At 38.3% G+C, this 17,164-nt stretch overlaps 1 protein-coding gene and 1 non-coding gene across 5 annotated transcripts in view; both read left to right on the top strand.

Moving 5' to 3' along the window:
* mRpS33 (mitochondrial ribosomal protein S33) overlaps positions 1-17,164 on the top strand; it is a 57,506-nt gene continuing 40,342 nt past the window's right edge. Inside the window, exons 1-3 of one of the 4 annotated variants that reach the window (XM_067116109.1) lie at positions 156-242; positions 12,527-12,782; positions 13,150-13,322. In XM_067116109.1, coding sequence (XP_066972210.1) covers positions 12,753-12,782; positions 13,150-13,322 — 203 coding nt within the window. In that variant the 5' untranslated portion in view covers positions 156-242; positions 12,527-12,752. Of the gene's footprint in view, positions 243-12,523; positions 12,783-13,149; positions 13,323-17,164 lie in introns of all 4 variants that reach the window. The other 3 variants (XM_067116112.1, XM_067116110.1, XM_067116111.1) reach the window with 3 other exon arrangements.
* LOC136846198 (U6 spliceosomal RNA) lies at positions 16,227-16,332 on the top strand. Its single transcript, XR_010855350.1, has one exon. It is a non-coding gene; the product is annotated as a U6 spliceosomal RNA (small nuclear RNA).

Below are 17,164 nucleotides of genomic sequence, written 5' to 3'. Positions count from 1 at the left end.
AAGAAGATAAAGATGAGCCAACAGCGAAGATCTCACTTCTCACAGATCTATCTAGAAAGGAACAAATTTATCAAAATCGTAATCTACCACGGAGAATATAAAGTTAGATAAGCATAATAAAGGTTTAATGAGAACAAACGAGGAAGCCGTTTCAGAGGCGATGTTATATTGTTACTACTACTATTGCGTGACTCCGGCCGTCAAGTTCTCAAACCATCAATTTATTATCATAGATAAATGCTGTAAGTTGGGTGTTGGCTAGTCATTGTATTAAAGTGATAAAATGTAAAATGGATTGAAAAATGGTTTAAAACATGAAGCATTTGCTTAGAGCCTATCCCCAGAGAACTGACCTGAATGATTAGGCTAGCGCTTTTGGGTTGTAGTTTGTGTATTTTTAACCCTTATTTGGGCAATCTACCAATATTTTGTTTTTATTATTCTTGGGCAAGAGGCGTTAACGTAGATTAAATACGCCTTGGCTGTCTTACCTTTATCAATTACATTTTACCCATAAACGTGATTCACAGTTAGGCATATGAATGGGTTGCATAAGGTAAGGCCTAGACTACTGTTAGGTCTAAAGCATAGCCTATTTGGAACAATAGTTTAGACTAGTGGGTAATTTTAAGGAAGACCTCCGCATTAAGATATGGTAATTCTAAGTACTAGCGCCACACCTGTTTTTACCTTGGAAACTGGTTTTTTCTACACTTTTAGGGCTTCTAATACTGGTGGTGAGTTTGTTTGTTGTCAGCCAACTGTTATTTGTCCCCTAACTCTAGTCAACAGCAAAGGGGAACTGTGGGAATTCGGGGTTTTGGGTGGGGGAGAACACAGAAATGGAGCGGACTTGTTTACGTTTGGGAGGCGCCCTCTGGAGGGGAAAAACAAGAGGAAGCCATTCGCCAACAGGAGGGGGTTAAATGCATTTCGCTGTGTTTAGTACTGGCATCGGGGGAATGGAATGTCCCTTTGCCGTGTTTAGTACTGGCCCGGGGGGTACCCGTACGTTAACAAGTTATTGTACTTGCCGGACAACATATGAACAGTTCCAAACAGGCGTACCTGTGCTCTGTCTTGTCAAGATCGCGTATGGAAACCCCTTGTTGGATGGACTTCAGGGGTTAATTATAGGTTAATTACATTCGTGCGACAAAAATTGAAGATAAATCGATAATTAGCAACGAAAAACTGTAGAAAAAGTCAAGTTAAAAGGATATCGCCACTGCGGAGCTACTACTTGGATCTACCTAAGATATTTTTAATTAATGAAATACTTTGACTGAACAATATAGAAAAGGGTGTATATAGGCTAATGCAGTACAGTTGAAGTAATCCGAGAAATGTACAGAGATAATGACAAATTTACCACCTGTTGTTTATAATTTTGCTTTCATCCCCGATGGGCTGGTAGTAAAAATGACATAAGTTCCACGTGGCGCTGTGCTTAGTACAGTCACTCAAAAATGTTTTGCAAAATGTTCCAGAAGTTTTCATTCACCTAACAATAATTTAGGAAATGTGCTTTTCTTATTTGATTTTGGTTATTAATCATACAGTTACCAATATAAAAAAGAATAGTGAGTGAAAAGTCTGTGTTACAAAAAATAATGAAAGATTTTGAAAAATTCTGCTCATGATGGTAGGATAAAAGAGTCAAATAAAAATCTATAATTAGTCATCCATTCAGTCCTTATGGGAATAAATTCAGAGACTTTCTTCATGGATAAATAACCCAGTGGAAAAATATAGGGAGAAAATCAGGTAACACCCAATGGCAAATTAGTGGCAGAGAGAGAGAGAGAGAGAATAAATGATTAAATAAGTAGTGAGAAATAAAAACCAGTTTAAGGGAAACAGGAGGTAATTTCTCTGACGCACCAGTCATGTCTATAATAATGATAGTGAGAAATAAAAACCAGTTTAAGGGAAATGGGAGGTAATTTCTCTGACGCACCAGTCGTGTCTGTGCTTGTTTCATGCAATTACAACCGAGTTGCCAAATAGCGCCAGATGTCACTATTATAAACTGTTGTCCGAAAAGTTCTGAAGCCTGCTGCAAAACATTTTTGAGTGACTGACTATACCAGCCCCTCGGGGATGAAAGTAAAAGTATAATTAAAAGACTAAATTTTTCATTATCTTTTATCTCAACTGTACAGCATCATACACACCCTTTTCTGTATTGTTTAGTAAAAAAAATTCATTAATAAACAATATTTGTGTGTGGGGTTCTTCCTTAGAATTACCTGCTTAGTGTAGGTCCTCTGCATTTAGGACATGGGTTGGGCTGGCATAGAGAAAGATAATTGGGAAAAGGCCAATTTAAAGGTATTATTTTGCTTGAAACTATTATTGCATTTTGGATTTGAAAATATAATTTTCCTATGCTGTAGTGCTTTTTTTGAAAGTTTGACATTCGTTTCATGATCAAGTACTTTTAGAAATAGTGGGCCTCACCTGTTAATCCTATAATTCCAGGGACCACAGTTTGAAATTGGGGTTTTTGGGTGGGGAGAAAATACAAAATGAGTGAAATACATGGATCTTAATCCCATTCATAGTTCTTATTCAGATTAAGGTAAGTTTATGGAATGTTTTTAAACTAATATCATACACTGGGATAAGGACAAGATACCTAGGTTAGGTTAGGTTTGGTGGGATGGTTAAGTCCTTTGCCAACAAACTGAATATCAGAAATGTTCTAAGTACAAATTAAAGCATATGAAAATGATATTTTCAAATCTAAAATGCAATAATGGTTTAAAGTAAATATTACCAATAACAACAGGGCTATCTGCAGACCCAGGAGTAGGCTGTTAGTTAAGCCTATCTTTGAAATGGCCAAAGACTCTGTAAAAGCAGCCTAGGCTATTTTGAAAAGAATATATGACATGTGGATAAATAGGCAGCTCGTAGATCATTGAATTTGAAACTACCAAAGTCCTGAAAATCTTGAGTGCCCTCCATCAGCTTCTTCCATGCATTGCTCATAGTAGGTAAAGGTACTTCTAATTTCTTTCCAGATATGTGAGCCTGATGTTTTTCTGGTATTTCAGTATTTTACCTCAATACCAGTCTTCAAGGTTGGAGGTTTTCTGCATAATATGCTTAATATGAAAAATCATACTAAAATCTTTTGCAAATTTACTTTTACCAACATATTTTCTGTTGAATGGTGGATTTTTTCAAAGTTCTTCGTATATGTTTTGGACTTTGAAAAAGCCCAACATTCAACAGTATTTTGGTAAAAGTAAATTTGCAAAAGATTTTAGTATGATTTCTGTATTAAACAAAAAACTCCAATTTTGAGGACTGGTATTGAAGTAAAATACTGAAAAATGTTTTATGTTTTGAAAGTTACCCAAGTGGGGCTCCACCCAAGTGTGGCTCCAGCATATTAGTGGCTAGTATATTTGGAATGTCTTTGTTTTTTATCAGAAAATGTGGGTTTGTGGACAATTAAGTGGGATTTATGAATTTAGGTGTTGCTTAAAAAAAAAAACTGCTTCAATTTTTAGTTATAGTTCCCTTTGTGCAGACCTGTAAGTCTCATTCCTTGGACTATTTTGGTTTATTTGATTTTTTTATCTCCTTATCTCCAACAATGATGGGGGACTACAGTTGGAAAGTAGGGTTTTTGTGTGAGGGGAAATGCAGAGGAGTGAAATGGCAAGGATGTATTCTAACAGTTCCATGATAGCCTACTTTCAGTTTAATAGCAGATTAGTAACATAGTCATAGTTTTAGAGATACTGGATCCCTCATGTGTCCCATAATTATGGCCAGGTAAGGGCCCAATGTCCTAAGTTAGGTTAGGTTAAATACATCTTTGTATTTCACTTGTTGTATGTTTAACCCCTCGCAAAACCCTGCCTTCCCACTGTAGTCCCCATACTGAAAGATGTAAGTGGAATGTCCTTTATCTCTAAAACACATTTTCTAAGAAAATTAAATTTAGAAACACTCAAAGCAACCTATAAATTATAAGAAAATCATATTTTGAAGTCTGGAATGCAGTTATGGTTTGAAGTAAAAATTTATAGTTTTTCTGACTACTAAACTTGTTAATGAGTATCAATAAAAAAACAGATCCTAAGGACAATGATTTTGCAAGACCAATTACAGGGATGCATCCCAAAACCTAAGCTAGGGCATTGGTTCCTCACCTAGAGTCCTGGTGGTCAAATACAAGGATGCAGTCCAAACTTATCTTCCTTAATCTAACCTAACCCTAACTTAGGGTGCCACATCCTTACCTGTCTGGGTCTTACCCTGGAACCCTTTCCCCCACCATCTTAACCTGATTTACAATAGATTCTTTTTTATCTGTAAATGTATGTCATATTTTTCACTTGCCCTATATTCCTGGTGACAAAAATGCAAAAATGGCCATAATATGACCATTTCTGATGTTAAAGTTGTTGTGGGGAAGGAATTGAAGTATATCATAATGTACAGTATTATGTAAATGTATACCCAATGCAAATGTAAAATATTGTTTTCCAGATACTTTTTTGTATGATTTTGATGACTGACATTCATTTCTGTCAGAAATATATGGTTAATGCTACACACCCTTCCTCCCAGGTCTAACATGAGTGAGGGTTCATTGGGGGAAACTAGGGTTTTTGCATAGGGGAATATGAAAACTTGGGAAATGAAAGGATGCTAGGTCCTACTTGACCAGGGGCAAATAGACCTCCTGTCTGTGGTGCCAAGTGGAATGGGCAGTTCTCTTTCTGTGGGGTATGTTTAAATTTTGTGCAAACGCAAAATGCTGTTGTAAAGTAATGGGTGTATATAGAAAAGTTCTTTTTGTTTTTTGAATAATATATTTGCAGTATCGCTGATTTTGTGATTCTGTATTTTCATTACATAGACCTTGGAAAATAACCAAGCAACATAATCTTTTACTCCAAAAGGAGGTCTCTGTTTCCAACTGTCATTGGTTTACATGTACTTGTCTTTGGCTTGAATTTGGTAGAAAATGGACATTATATAACAGACTGTCTTCCTGAGGATATAGTCTTGTTTTACATCTTAGATGGCATCTCTGCCAAAGTAGGTGCAGCCATGCAGTTGCTGATTCATATTCTGTGCATCAGTGCCTGAGAGGTAATCTGATCACTCTGAGTACAATCTCTCATGTAGCTTACTTAGGAAATCATGTCAACAGAAGTACAAGTAGTTTAAGAATGGAACTAATAGTAATCTGGTGAAGAAAGCTGTTAGTCTGGATGTTACAACTTTTGGGAACAGTGTTTTCTTACTGGTTTTTCAACATCAAGCAGTATCTTTTAACAGGTTGAGGAGCAGTGTTCGCTGTGGTGGACTCTGTTTTTCTTTCACTTGAGCAGTGGATATGCTTTTGAACAGTGTACGGTATATGTCACATTCAGCTCTCATCATTGTGTACATTAACATTTCCGTACAAATCTTAAGTTTTGATTGTTCCTCTTGAAGCCTGGTCAGTTACAATGGTCATTGAAATGCTGTACTGGGATGTGGAATAAAGATTTCTGATGTTAAATTAATAGATGTTAGACGCTTGTCTTGGAATGCTTTTTTCTTAAAATGTATGGTGTGCAAAAAAGCAAAACTTTTCAGCAAAGAGGCTAAACATTCTGCTCTTAGTATGGATTGATATTAGTGAAAGTACGATAAAAATGAGGTGTAATTTGAAAGAAATAAATAAGTAAACTCATTACCAACTTGCCAGAAAAGGCAGTGAGTCAACAAAAGGACATGAAGTTACATATGAGTATGTTGGAGATTTTTGTCCTTTACAGCCATTTTCATCTGTTACATATTTTGGATTGAATAAATACATGTGAATCTTTTGTTTTTTTATAATTATATGAGGAAAAATACATGTTAATTTTGGATTTTATCTAAAGGTGGTTCATATTCCTGGTCAGATATCATGAAAACTAAGCTCATTGAGAAAATCTCAAAATTTAACAATATACTGTAATAACCATGACTGCTTTACCAAATTTTCATTAATTTGTGAAAATTTGAATAGCTTGATTAATTAAATATGATCTACTATTTAAGCAGAACTTGAAGTACTCATATGGTGAGCATATTGCTGTGGAATGTTATATTAGTGATATGAGCATTACCCAATAGTGTACTTTTATATATATTTACAGCATATTCATTTGAATGCTTGTTTGTTTTATAAAGCAGGTTTTGACTTATGAAAAACCAATTTTTTGTAGTCGCGGTTGAGCCCTCAAGGAGTTACCTTCCATGGGTCTGTCAGAGCTCCATGGTAACCAAACTAATATAAAAGAATTCTCTTTTAGTTGGTCTCATGGCCAGGTACTGTGTTGTAATGATAAACTCTATGACGTGTGGTGGAGTATGTAATGGACTCAAAGATAAGAGGGCTCTTTCCCTTATCTTACGGCAAAGCTGTACCTAGGCCCTATCCTTCATCAAACCTGCTAAAAGAGGAAGTGATTATCATGCATGCGCAGTCCGTCATATTCTCGACAAACAGACTGGCAAGAGACCAGGACACCATTACTTTCTGTTAGTCAGTGCAAGATGATCCCTCACCCAAATCCCATGCCTTTTTGTCTGGGAGGTGGGTGGGTTTTGAGGACTCAACAGCAGCTACCTAAAATAGGTTTTTCCTATGTCAAAACCTGTTTTTTGATAGTGTAGTCACTTGTTTCGTCCTCAAGGAGCTTTATAAAGAAATTGACAGGTGACGAAATGGCTTAAGCTCCCAAATTTTATTCCCAACTACCCAAAGAAAAAACATTTCTGGTCCCAGGTCAAGCCACAAGTTTCAAGCCCCATTCTTTATTCCAAACACCCCTTAGGTTTTGGTAACAAAGAACAAGAAACTAAACATTTTAGGTTATAGTTCTACAGTGACCTACCTAAGCATGCTGGTTTTGGTTGCAGTATTGACACACCTACCCCCAATGATAGTTAGCATACCCACCTGTCAGGAAGACCCCTGGTTTTCCACTGTAGTGCCTATGGGGTCAGGACTAACCATACCACCTACTGATACATAGTGTACTCAAATTTGTTCGAGCTCGTGGCAATACAGTAATGTTTTAAGAATACTGTCTCTGATGACAACCCTGTACATTTGGAGGCTTCTTCGAAAGAGACATTCCTGAAGAAGACCAACTCTGCACTTACTTTGCTAATATCATGTGACCTAGGAAAGGAGTGTGGATTTGCCTTTTTAATAAGGGACACTAAAATTATTCTTAGCTCTTGCAGAGAGAGTGGCTTGTTTGGTAGGATGTTGGAGAATCGGACCCTCTGGGATGTTTGCTGTGACCTCTAGGTAAATCTTAAGTGCTTGACCTGGGCATAATGTCTTGTCTGCTAAATTGAGTTTTCTTATCAAAATAGGAGGTTGCCTTCTTAAAGGATTCTCATTCTTGGCCGGGAATGATGGGCCAGGGGACAATAATAACTGATGGTTAGCTGTTAGTGTGATGTATCGTCCCCGTCTAAGAGAGCCCAGTTCACTGATACAAGCTCCTGATGCTAAAGCAATTAAGAAGATCTCCTTTTGCAGCATGTGAGTTTTGGTTGTATTGGGTCCACTGAACTGAGGGGTTGACAGAAGTCTAAGCACCTTATTCAAGGACCAAGTAATTGAAAGCCTTTCAGGAGCTGGACTTTGTAGTACAAAAGACCGAATCCATAAAGCATGGGTTCCGTTAATGCTGCCTTGTATGCCATGATTGTTGTAACAGCAAGGTGTTTGTCTTCAAAAAGTTCTTTGATAAAAGTTAAAATGTTTCCATAGAGATCTCAACTGGGCCCTCAGTATGGATATAACCATATCTTCCATACGGACTGGTATTGTCAGATAGATGATGTCTGTAGTTTTTGTGCTAAGTACCTAGCAATGTTGGGTGAGTAATTTTCATGTTAGACAATATTTTAAAAATCCACACGAGTTTCTCGGCTCAGAAAGAGGGATGCGTAGACGACTTTCACTTCTACTGTCTCAGGTGCATTGCAGACAAGTGCCACTTCCTTTCTTGTGCCATCCGAAGGATGGCTAGCATTATCATATTGAGAGGAGGTGAACATGATCCTGACCTCTGGATGCAAGATATTGCGGTCATGTGTGTCTCTTTTGGAGGTTTGAGTGTTTATGAGAGACAAAAAGACAGTTGTCAGCTCCACGAAATTGATAAGACATTTCCTCAGAGGAGCTGACCACCCCCCTGCCACCTGACGATCCTCCCAATGTCCTCCACTACCTGTCAATGAGGCATCTTTATGTATTGTCACTCGTACAGACGGAGGAGTCGGGTGACCTGTTTTGCCAGAGACTCCTTCTGGGTCCAAGCCCGAAGTATCCTTTGATGAGGTCAGTCTCGCATCTTTTTCTTGCATGCGATAGTCAGAATTTGTTCACATTTTTTAGTTGCAATCTGAGCACAGGCAGTCCCTGGTTATCGGCGATCCAGTATTACAGCTTGTCTAGCGACAAAAATTGGCGATTTTTGGCACCGATATGTGCTGATTTCTGCTTATCAGTGCCAATAATCGGGTATTGGTGCTGATAATTGGGTATTCGCGCCATTGCATACCTAACAGAGGCACCAATCTCCGGTTATCGCCGCCGAAATTCGCTGATTTTCGGTTATCTGCGATTTTTGCTTATCATCATGACGTTGGAACGAAACCCCTGCATATAACCGAGGACTGCATGTATTGGATCTATTACTGATGCGAACTGCAATAGGCCCATCGTACATTCTAATTGCTGTCTGGAAACTGGGCTGTGCAAGGAACATTTTGAGGTCTTTCCTTATTCTGTTTTGAGTATTGATGGGGAGAGACAACTGGTCGTGAAGAGTCTCCCAACACAGTCTCAGCCACTGAAAACATCTGCTGGGCATGAGGTGGGATTTTTTTCCAATATATTAGAAATTTTTCAACTGGAGTCTATTGCCCATTGCTCTTAGATTTCTCAAACAGTTTTCTTGTGGGTCCCCAGATTAACCTGCTATTAGTTGTATTCCTTCTTGTCTGAGTTCTCGAACAACTACTTTTGCTAATTATGTAAAAATTCGTGGGGCAATGTTTTAGCCCAAAGGGCATGACTTTGAACCTGTATGTATCCTTCCCTATCCAGAACCCTAGGAAGAGGCGGAAGGGGACGGCAATAGGGATGTGCCAGTATGCGTCTCCCAGATCTATAGAAGCTGTCCAGGTCCCTTGTGGAATGATTGAATGTACTTGGGCAGTGGTAATCATTCAAAACTTTTGGCAAACAGTGTGCTTGTTCAATGCTGATAGGTCAAGGATCACTCTTCGTTTGGAGGAATCCTTTTTGGGGACACTGAAGAGATGTGCTTGGTGGTGAATATACACGTTTCTCTATGGCTCCCTTTAACTGGGCCTTCTGCATGTAATCTTCCAGAGAGGGATCTGGGTTTTGGAGGAACCCCTTTAAAGGATGAGGGGGATGAGATCATTTCCACCACAACAGCAAAAATTGTTCTGGAACCTTCTGGAAGCCTTTGGGTGGCAACTTCCAGCAAGGTGGTAGAGGTTATAATACTAAGGGAGCAGATCCTAGCATGAAATTCTGCCGAGGCTGTCCCCTCTGAGATTCTTCTCATAGGGGTCCCAGACTGTTGAGTAGCTATATCTAGAGGGAGCTTTTTCCTTTCAAAAGGGAGTTGAAGCGTTGCTCATTCCTTGGTGGAATTCGAGACTGGTATAACTGTGCTTCAATTCTGCCATTGTCTCTTGTTTTCTGGTCACTACAAAATTCTGAAAATCTGCCTTCATGTGATTAATTATTTTAAAAGTGAAGGGACAGAAGGCTGGGGCTACTTGGCGGGCAATTTGGGTCTTATCCAAAATAGCTGTAGAGGTCCATTTTCCGTTGACCTGGTAAAGGGTGTCTTCCATAGCTTTTAATGCTGTAGACACAGGTAGAAGAACTGTTTCTTTTAGTGGTTTCTCATTGTATGCTGAAGGTGGTACCAGGTGCCATTCTGTATTAGGGAATGCTGCCCTGTCTCTAAATTCTACATGTACAACTTCAATCATGGTTTTTCTCTCATTAATTAGATACTTCCCATTGGGAGAGAAAATGCACATTGAGGCATCTCGCTGGGGATTACCAGTATCATCAGGGGTGAATATTGGAGCCCCTATTATCTTTTGATCTGAAGTTTTGTAATCTAAGCTGGCCATTTTGTTGTTTCCAGTTGGAATTCTAACATTAGACCTTGTTTGGGTAGAATTTGTATCCATTCTTAATTTTTGGTTACAGGATGAAGTATTCTTACACTTTGGGGTGTGGGTGTACAGGACTGACCTAATTTCCTTTCTGGAATTATGTATCATGTCCCTTATATATTGCCGTTCTGTGGCAAAGACATCTTTGATGTTACTCATAATTTCCTTACGGAATTGATCAAATGTCGTAAACTGTGTATCCCTTTTGGGGGAGCTTGCACAATCTGACTGAGCTTCAACAACTGAAGTGTAACCTCCTGTTAACCAAGGGGCAGAAGTCCTGGGTGAATTACTCTACCCCTTCGAGAATGTAGTAATTTCAGTCAGGGTTAGGTAGGTCCTAGTATCCCTTTTGGGGGAAAGATCCTCGCCAGCATCTGATAGCTGCATGGGGGACAGATTTCCTTCTGGAAAGTTTCTCCCATGTATGGGTGAAATTTGTGTCCCTGATCCCTCCGGGTTCAGCAAGGCCATTTCAATGGCAATGTCCATCCCCAAGTAAAAATTCCTCCACTTCCTCAGCTTGGTTAACCTGGGAGGTACTGGGGACTGATGTTTTTGGGCTTTGGCCCAAACATAGATCTTGTTCTGAAAAGGGGTTAAAATATCTGCTGCCAGAGTTCTGCCGGAAAGATATAGTCTCCCCCTTCCTCACCCCTGCTGAACCCTAGAACCCACTGAGACAACTTAAAATGAGTTGCCCTTAAAACTTGCTGCCAGGAGCATACTACAAATTTGGCACATATCTGGTGACCAATGAAATTTTCCTTGTTTTTTGCAAGGATTATGCTCATGGCAGGTGGTATGGGTCGTACCCACTGGTTAAAAACAAACAAAGCAATCTGCTGCGGAACACTTAACCTGAGGGTCCAGCATGATGGCAGCCCTGTAGTGATATGAAACAAGTTTTTACTAGAAACCACTGGTAATCATTACTAATTGTCTGTAATCCTTATTTAGATAGTATATTCGATGTTACAGGCTAATTTGATTATAAGCATGTAGCTGTAATATATTTTATTTACTAAATTGTTATATGTGTTGAATATCTATATTAGCTTAAACACACTAAGATTTAGGTTAATTTTGACACCAGTATATAGCTGTATTACTATACACTGTTAGTCCTTTTGCAAGGGCTATGTGAAATTTAATTTTTGAATGTCATTCCATGCAGGTTAGCTGCTATAAATTAATTTGTTTATTTAACCAGACTACTGTTTTATATGGCTTAGGTTAATGCTTTTAGCATAATTTACCTTTAGACTGAGAAGAGAGGATTGCTTAAAGGGTTCTCACTTAGCCTATTCTAGGCCACTGCCTAGTCTAGGCCACTGCCTAGTCTAGACTTATTTTATTCACACTTAAAAGGGATGGGTTACATAAAACAAATTTACCTTGATATGTAGCCTTAACGCTAAGCTACCATTTCATCTAGCCAGGATTAATGTTTCATCTGGTCCTAGGTTACCTGGTCTAAACTAATGCCTAATCCAATAATGGGATGTTTCATAAAGGGTTATCACTTAACCTAATATAAGGTACTGCCTAATCCAGATTACAGTATTTAGATCACGTTGAGTGTGTAGGCTATAAATAAATTTTTTTACTAATATGTAGCCTTATAGCTAGGCTACCGTTTTATCTTGCTCAGATTATTGCTATTACAGTATCTTATCTGAGGGTCCTGGGTAATTTAAGTTAATACCTAATCTAGGTTATTTAGTTCACACTTAAGGATATGTAATTGTAGGTTATAGGCTACAGACCACATCCCCTATTTATGCAGTCTAAATTATTCTTAATTTGATCTAGGCTACTGCCTAGATCATTGTAGACATCATATAATCTGAAAAGATTTTCTATATTAATGATAAATTGTGGAACATTTCTTTTAGTTAAAATATCTAATTGAAATGACAAATTTTTAAAACAATTTGCACTTTTCACAACTAACAATTCGCAATTACAACTTAACGCCGGCCATGTGTTAGCAAGAAAAGCCGGGTTTTCAGCTTTCACACAAATTAACTACCAATGATAAGGTTTTAAAACTTTAACTGGGACTTAAAACTAAACTCTTAACTTGCTTCTTTTGGCGTTTCTCATGTAGGTGTTTGCATAATTGTTGAAATTTGGAGTGCTGAGGATAATTGAATCTGTTCCAAATGGACCAATGAAAAGTAATGGCATCCTGGTCTCTTGCCAGTCTGTGCGTCGACAATATGGCAGACTGCAGATGTGCAATAATCACTTCCTCTTCTAGCAGGTTTGATGAAGGAAAGAACTCATGTACAGCTTTGAGTCCATTACATACTCCCATCACGTGTCCCAGTATTTATCATTGCAACACAATACCTGGCCACAAGACCAACTGAAAGGGAATTCTTTTATATTAGTTTGGTCACCATGGAGCTCTGGCAGACCCATGGAAGGTAACTCCTTGAGGACGAAACAAGCGACTCTGCTATAAAAAATACAGTAATGAATCAGTCATGAGATATTGTTATTTACTGGACTGTCAGGTTTGTTTGCCTATAGTTTCCAACAGCCATTATCCAAAATGTATGCTAACAAATTTTGTTTGTCTGTAAAATGATTAAATAATGAACTCAAGTTCTTAATTTTCTGTATCTCTCACAATAAAAATGTAACTAACTTTATACTGATATAGTGATTTACATCTTTGTACTGACTGAGAAATACAGTTTCTGTGCAGCCACATGTGGTAGGTTACCAGTGAACTTAGTTTGGATCCTATAAACAGTGTGAAAAGATTCTCAGAATATATTACTGTTGCCTTCACTTGATGAATCATTTGAGATATGATAGATCATACTAGCCAATTTTCCTGAAATATTTTTTAACAGTGTAAAAAATGTCTTCTTACAGGATTTCCTTTGTACAACCAACAAAAAATTATTAAAAATGGCTACAAAGTTACCGGTGGCTTCAGGATTATATAATTATGCAAGACTCACAGCAAATACAACAAATTATGCCAAGAGAATGAATCGTCTGAGTAATCACATATTTGGTGAAGTTGTTCGCCCAACTCCGCAACCGTAAGTTGAAAATAGTTTGAAATTTTGCTATTAGTTACAAACAGTGAGGTTAAATATAATCCTACCATACATAAACCTATTTTATGCATGCCAAGTGCCCAGAAAAATGGAATTAGCCAGGTTCTAATTTTCTGAATGCCATGATTTTCACCGTCTTTGTCATTTACCCCCTTACTCCTGTGCAGAAATGCATAGTTGGTATAAAGACATAAACCAAATGATAAATAAATTTATCAGATACAGAAACATTATGTGTGTGACCTCCTGCTGATTCATTGAATCAACTAGTTTATTCATTTGATGCATAGTGTATTACAATATAATACAGTACTTAGTTTCAGGTACAGTATAGTATATTTAGCATGGCCATGTTAAGTTTACCCATGGTCGAGAATCACTGTGTTAGAGTAATTTTTAGACAAAAGAATAATTGACTTAAAGGTAAAATTTTGCTTCTAAGGAGAGCCTTCTACTTCTTTTCATAATGTCATATTGTGATTGGCTTCCCTTACAAGTAGTATTTTGTTTTAGAAATGTAACCAGGAATGTAAGATTAATGGTTTTCTGTTACTGTGGTATTTAAAGGTTACTTAGACTACTTAGAAAGAAAAAAATATTATTTTCTTTGGATGCTAACTGATATTATTGATGGGCATAGACAAGTTGGTCATTATATTCCAACTGCTCTAGAAAGTTATTACACCTATGTTGTTAGATATCTAGTGCTAAGAGTTTGCATGTCCATGAAGCCTTTAAAAGCAAAGGGTCTTGCAGGGCGGGTATGCTGATTGAAATCCACTGCACTGTGGGGATTCTGCTTGGCACCTGGGAAAGCCTCTAAACCCAATTTGTTCTTTTAACCTGTCAACCACTCTAGATGGAGGATTGTGAGGTTTTTTAAAGGCTGACCCCTTCAGTTTTGAGTCACTCAGCCAGGTATACAGTAGTTCATATACATAGTAGAAGGAATTTGTCATTTAACCTGTGGGTTGTGAGTGATGGCTTAAGCTGCCCTGATTGTAAACATCATCTGCAGTGTTTCTATCAGTGTAGAATATGTGAGTCACTCCGTAGTTCTGTTTCTTATGAATTTGGAGAAAAGTTCTGTTTATGTGATAGAAAACAATAAAGTGGGGAGTGTTATTATGCAGAGTAATCGTTAGAGAAAAAAAGAAACTGTTTATTTGTAAATAATACTCCACTTGTTCAAAATATGGAACATAACACACTTTATCTCTCTCTCCCTATATCTCTCTCTCTCTCTCTCTCTCTCTCTCTCTCTCTCTCTATTATTGCTTGGAAGCAAGTTAGAGGTATGTTGTCTTGCTTTCATCTTTAATGAATGCTCTTCTTAGTGATTTGCCAGTTTTGTGTTATTAGCTTGCTAATGAAATGCTAAAGTGAAGAATGAATTTAACTTTCAGTGTACCTGCTCAGGTTGAAGTTGTTCAAAAGTTTGGTGGTTGTATTTTTCATTGTAACAGTCAATGAATGATTATAAGATTCAAGTATTTAAGAGCATTTAAAATTAGTTTGTTATTTTCTACAAGTTTATTAATGAGTTAGGATTAAAATTTAGAAGAAAAGATCATCTCCCCTATTAGCAGAGTTCTGTGTCCTTTCTTGATAACACATATCACTGTAAATCCTTTAAACTTCAAGTCTTTTGCTTTAGGAAGTTAACTTTTCTCCATTGATTAATGTCCTTTATACAACTCTTTGAACCAGCTGACAGTTGATGGTCCTTTAGTTGCATCTATCATCGCAGTTTCATGCAAATGTCTTTGTTAGATTTATTGTAATTTTTTAATTGTAAGTATTACTGTAACTCTATCATTGGTTTTATGTTAGTTAATTGATGATTCTTGCCAGTAAAGATGTTTAGAATTATCTTTTTCTCTCTGATATCAAAGAAGTGTCATTGTTGTGGCATCTATATCACTGTCACTTTCTTTCCAGTACTACAGCAGAGTTATTTCGTTCATTCAGGTAGTCTGTAAAATTCACCTCAGTTAAGTAGTTTTATTTGATTAAATTATTAAAGTAAACCATATTTATTGATAATATTAAAGTCTATTCAGATGTCTCAAGTTTTTGCTGTAGTTGTTGGGAGAACTCACCTTATGTGTAAGGTCAAGATGAAGTACTTGTGTGTTCATGAGCCTGTTTTTTTATCATGGGAACTATGTGTTTGGCATCCACCCCACAAAGGTCGACATATATAGTCTTGCTCCCCCTTTTTTAGTTTCTGGGTTTTGATGTGGCTGAGTAATGGTCTTGTTTGATCCTTAACATGAAACTTATTTACAAGTCAGTTGACATTTTCAAGTCATTCTTTCATTGTGAAATTACTATTAAGTCTCTGAAGTTAGTTTTTTATATAAATAGCTTACCAAGTAATTACATAGCTATAGTTTCTAACTAGCGCGGCAGCTTAAATTTTCATAGTTCGCAGTAGCACTTCGATTGTTAAGAGTAGGTGACCAGTCCTGTCCACTAATGGAAGTACATGTAATAGGAAATACTTAGCAGACAACTTCATTCTGTTGCTGCCGTGCTTGATGTAAACATCGAGTACTTGCACCAGCTTTGTTCATTATTTTCCACTTATATAACTGGATTTCGGTGAAGTATTACCGCTTTTTCCAAGTACCCTTCAAGTTGAAAGCTTTCAGGATCAGTTTTTTCTTGTTTAGTTATTTTTAAATTAATTCAGGTTCATCAATTTTTTTGCTACTGTAGCGAATTAGCAATCAAGATTAAACATCTACTTATCATGCTTTCCTTTGCAGAACTGAAAAGTATATGGGCAGGAATGTACTAGGAGAGAAATTGTGCTTAATGCTAGGTTGCGATGAGCTTTAGGAAGAGAAGACGTTCTTGACAGGCGAGAACTCTGCTCCGGTACTTGTTTCGCCAGTATATATACTAAAATCGGAACAATACAGAGAAGATTAGCATGGCCCCTGCTCAAGGATGACACGCAAATCGTGAAGTGCTCGTCACCTGGTGCCAGCTACAACCTGGCACCAGTCCATACTACAAGCGCCCAGGAGCGCCCACCAGCTCCCGAGCTACTAGCTCTCCTGGCACCCAGCTCGCCTGGTGCCAACTTCAGCCTGGCGCCAAGCCAGAGCATCCAGCGCCAGCTCTTTCATCCATTTTTTCTCTCCTGCTACTAGTCCTTTTTTTTATCCACTTGCTCCTGCGCCTGGCTCCCTCGCTTCCTTCCCATTCCATTGCCAGTCTTGTGTTTGGGTTAACAGAAAATAAACCTTGTAACAGTGAAGTGTTGTGCAGTGAGGAGGTGATTATCCAGCCTGCCAGTTTTGCTAGACTTGAGTCACTGTCATACTCCCCTAAACCGGGGAGGAGTCATGCTGAAAGTCCAATGGAGGCTGGTGGGAAGTTCCCTGGGTAGTTGCCCCTCGGTTGAACCTGTTGCACATTTCCCAGGTATCGACAGACAGCCACTGAAAAGGTGTCTTGATGGGTGTGTAGTGGAGGAGGTGGCTGCTCGTCCTGCCGACTCTCCTAGATGAAGGCCCCTGTCAGACTCCCATAAACCTGGGAGGAGGCATACGGGAAGTCCAAGGGAGGTCGGTGGGATTTGCTTACGGGTAGTTGCCCCCTCAGTCGAACCTATAGTACATTCCCAGGTATTGGCAGACAGGCACTGGAAAGGCATCTTGATGGATGTGCAGTGTTAGACTGCCACTGGAAAGGCGTCTCGATAGATGTGTAGCGTTACCATTACTTGTCAAATTGTTGTCTTCCTGAGCGCCTAGCACCAGTTCCCAGGCACTCGGCACTCGCTTTCGCACCCAGCGCTAACCTACAGA

This window comes from Macrobrachium rosenbergii, chromosome 14, assembly GCF_040412425.1.
Source record: "Macrobrachium rosenbergii isolate ZJJX-2024 chromosome 14, ASM4041242v1, whole genome shotgun sequence".
NCBI lineage: Eukaryota > Metazoa > Arthropoda > Malacostraca > Decapoda > Palaemonidae > Macrobrachium > Macrobrachium rosenbergii.
The sequence above is the reverse complement of the archived record's forward strand: the minus strand, read 5'-3'. Positions and strand labels throughout refer to the sequence as shown.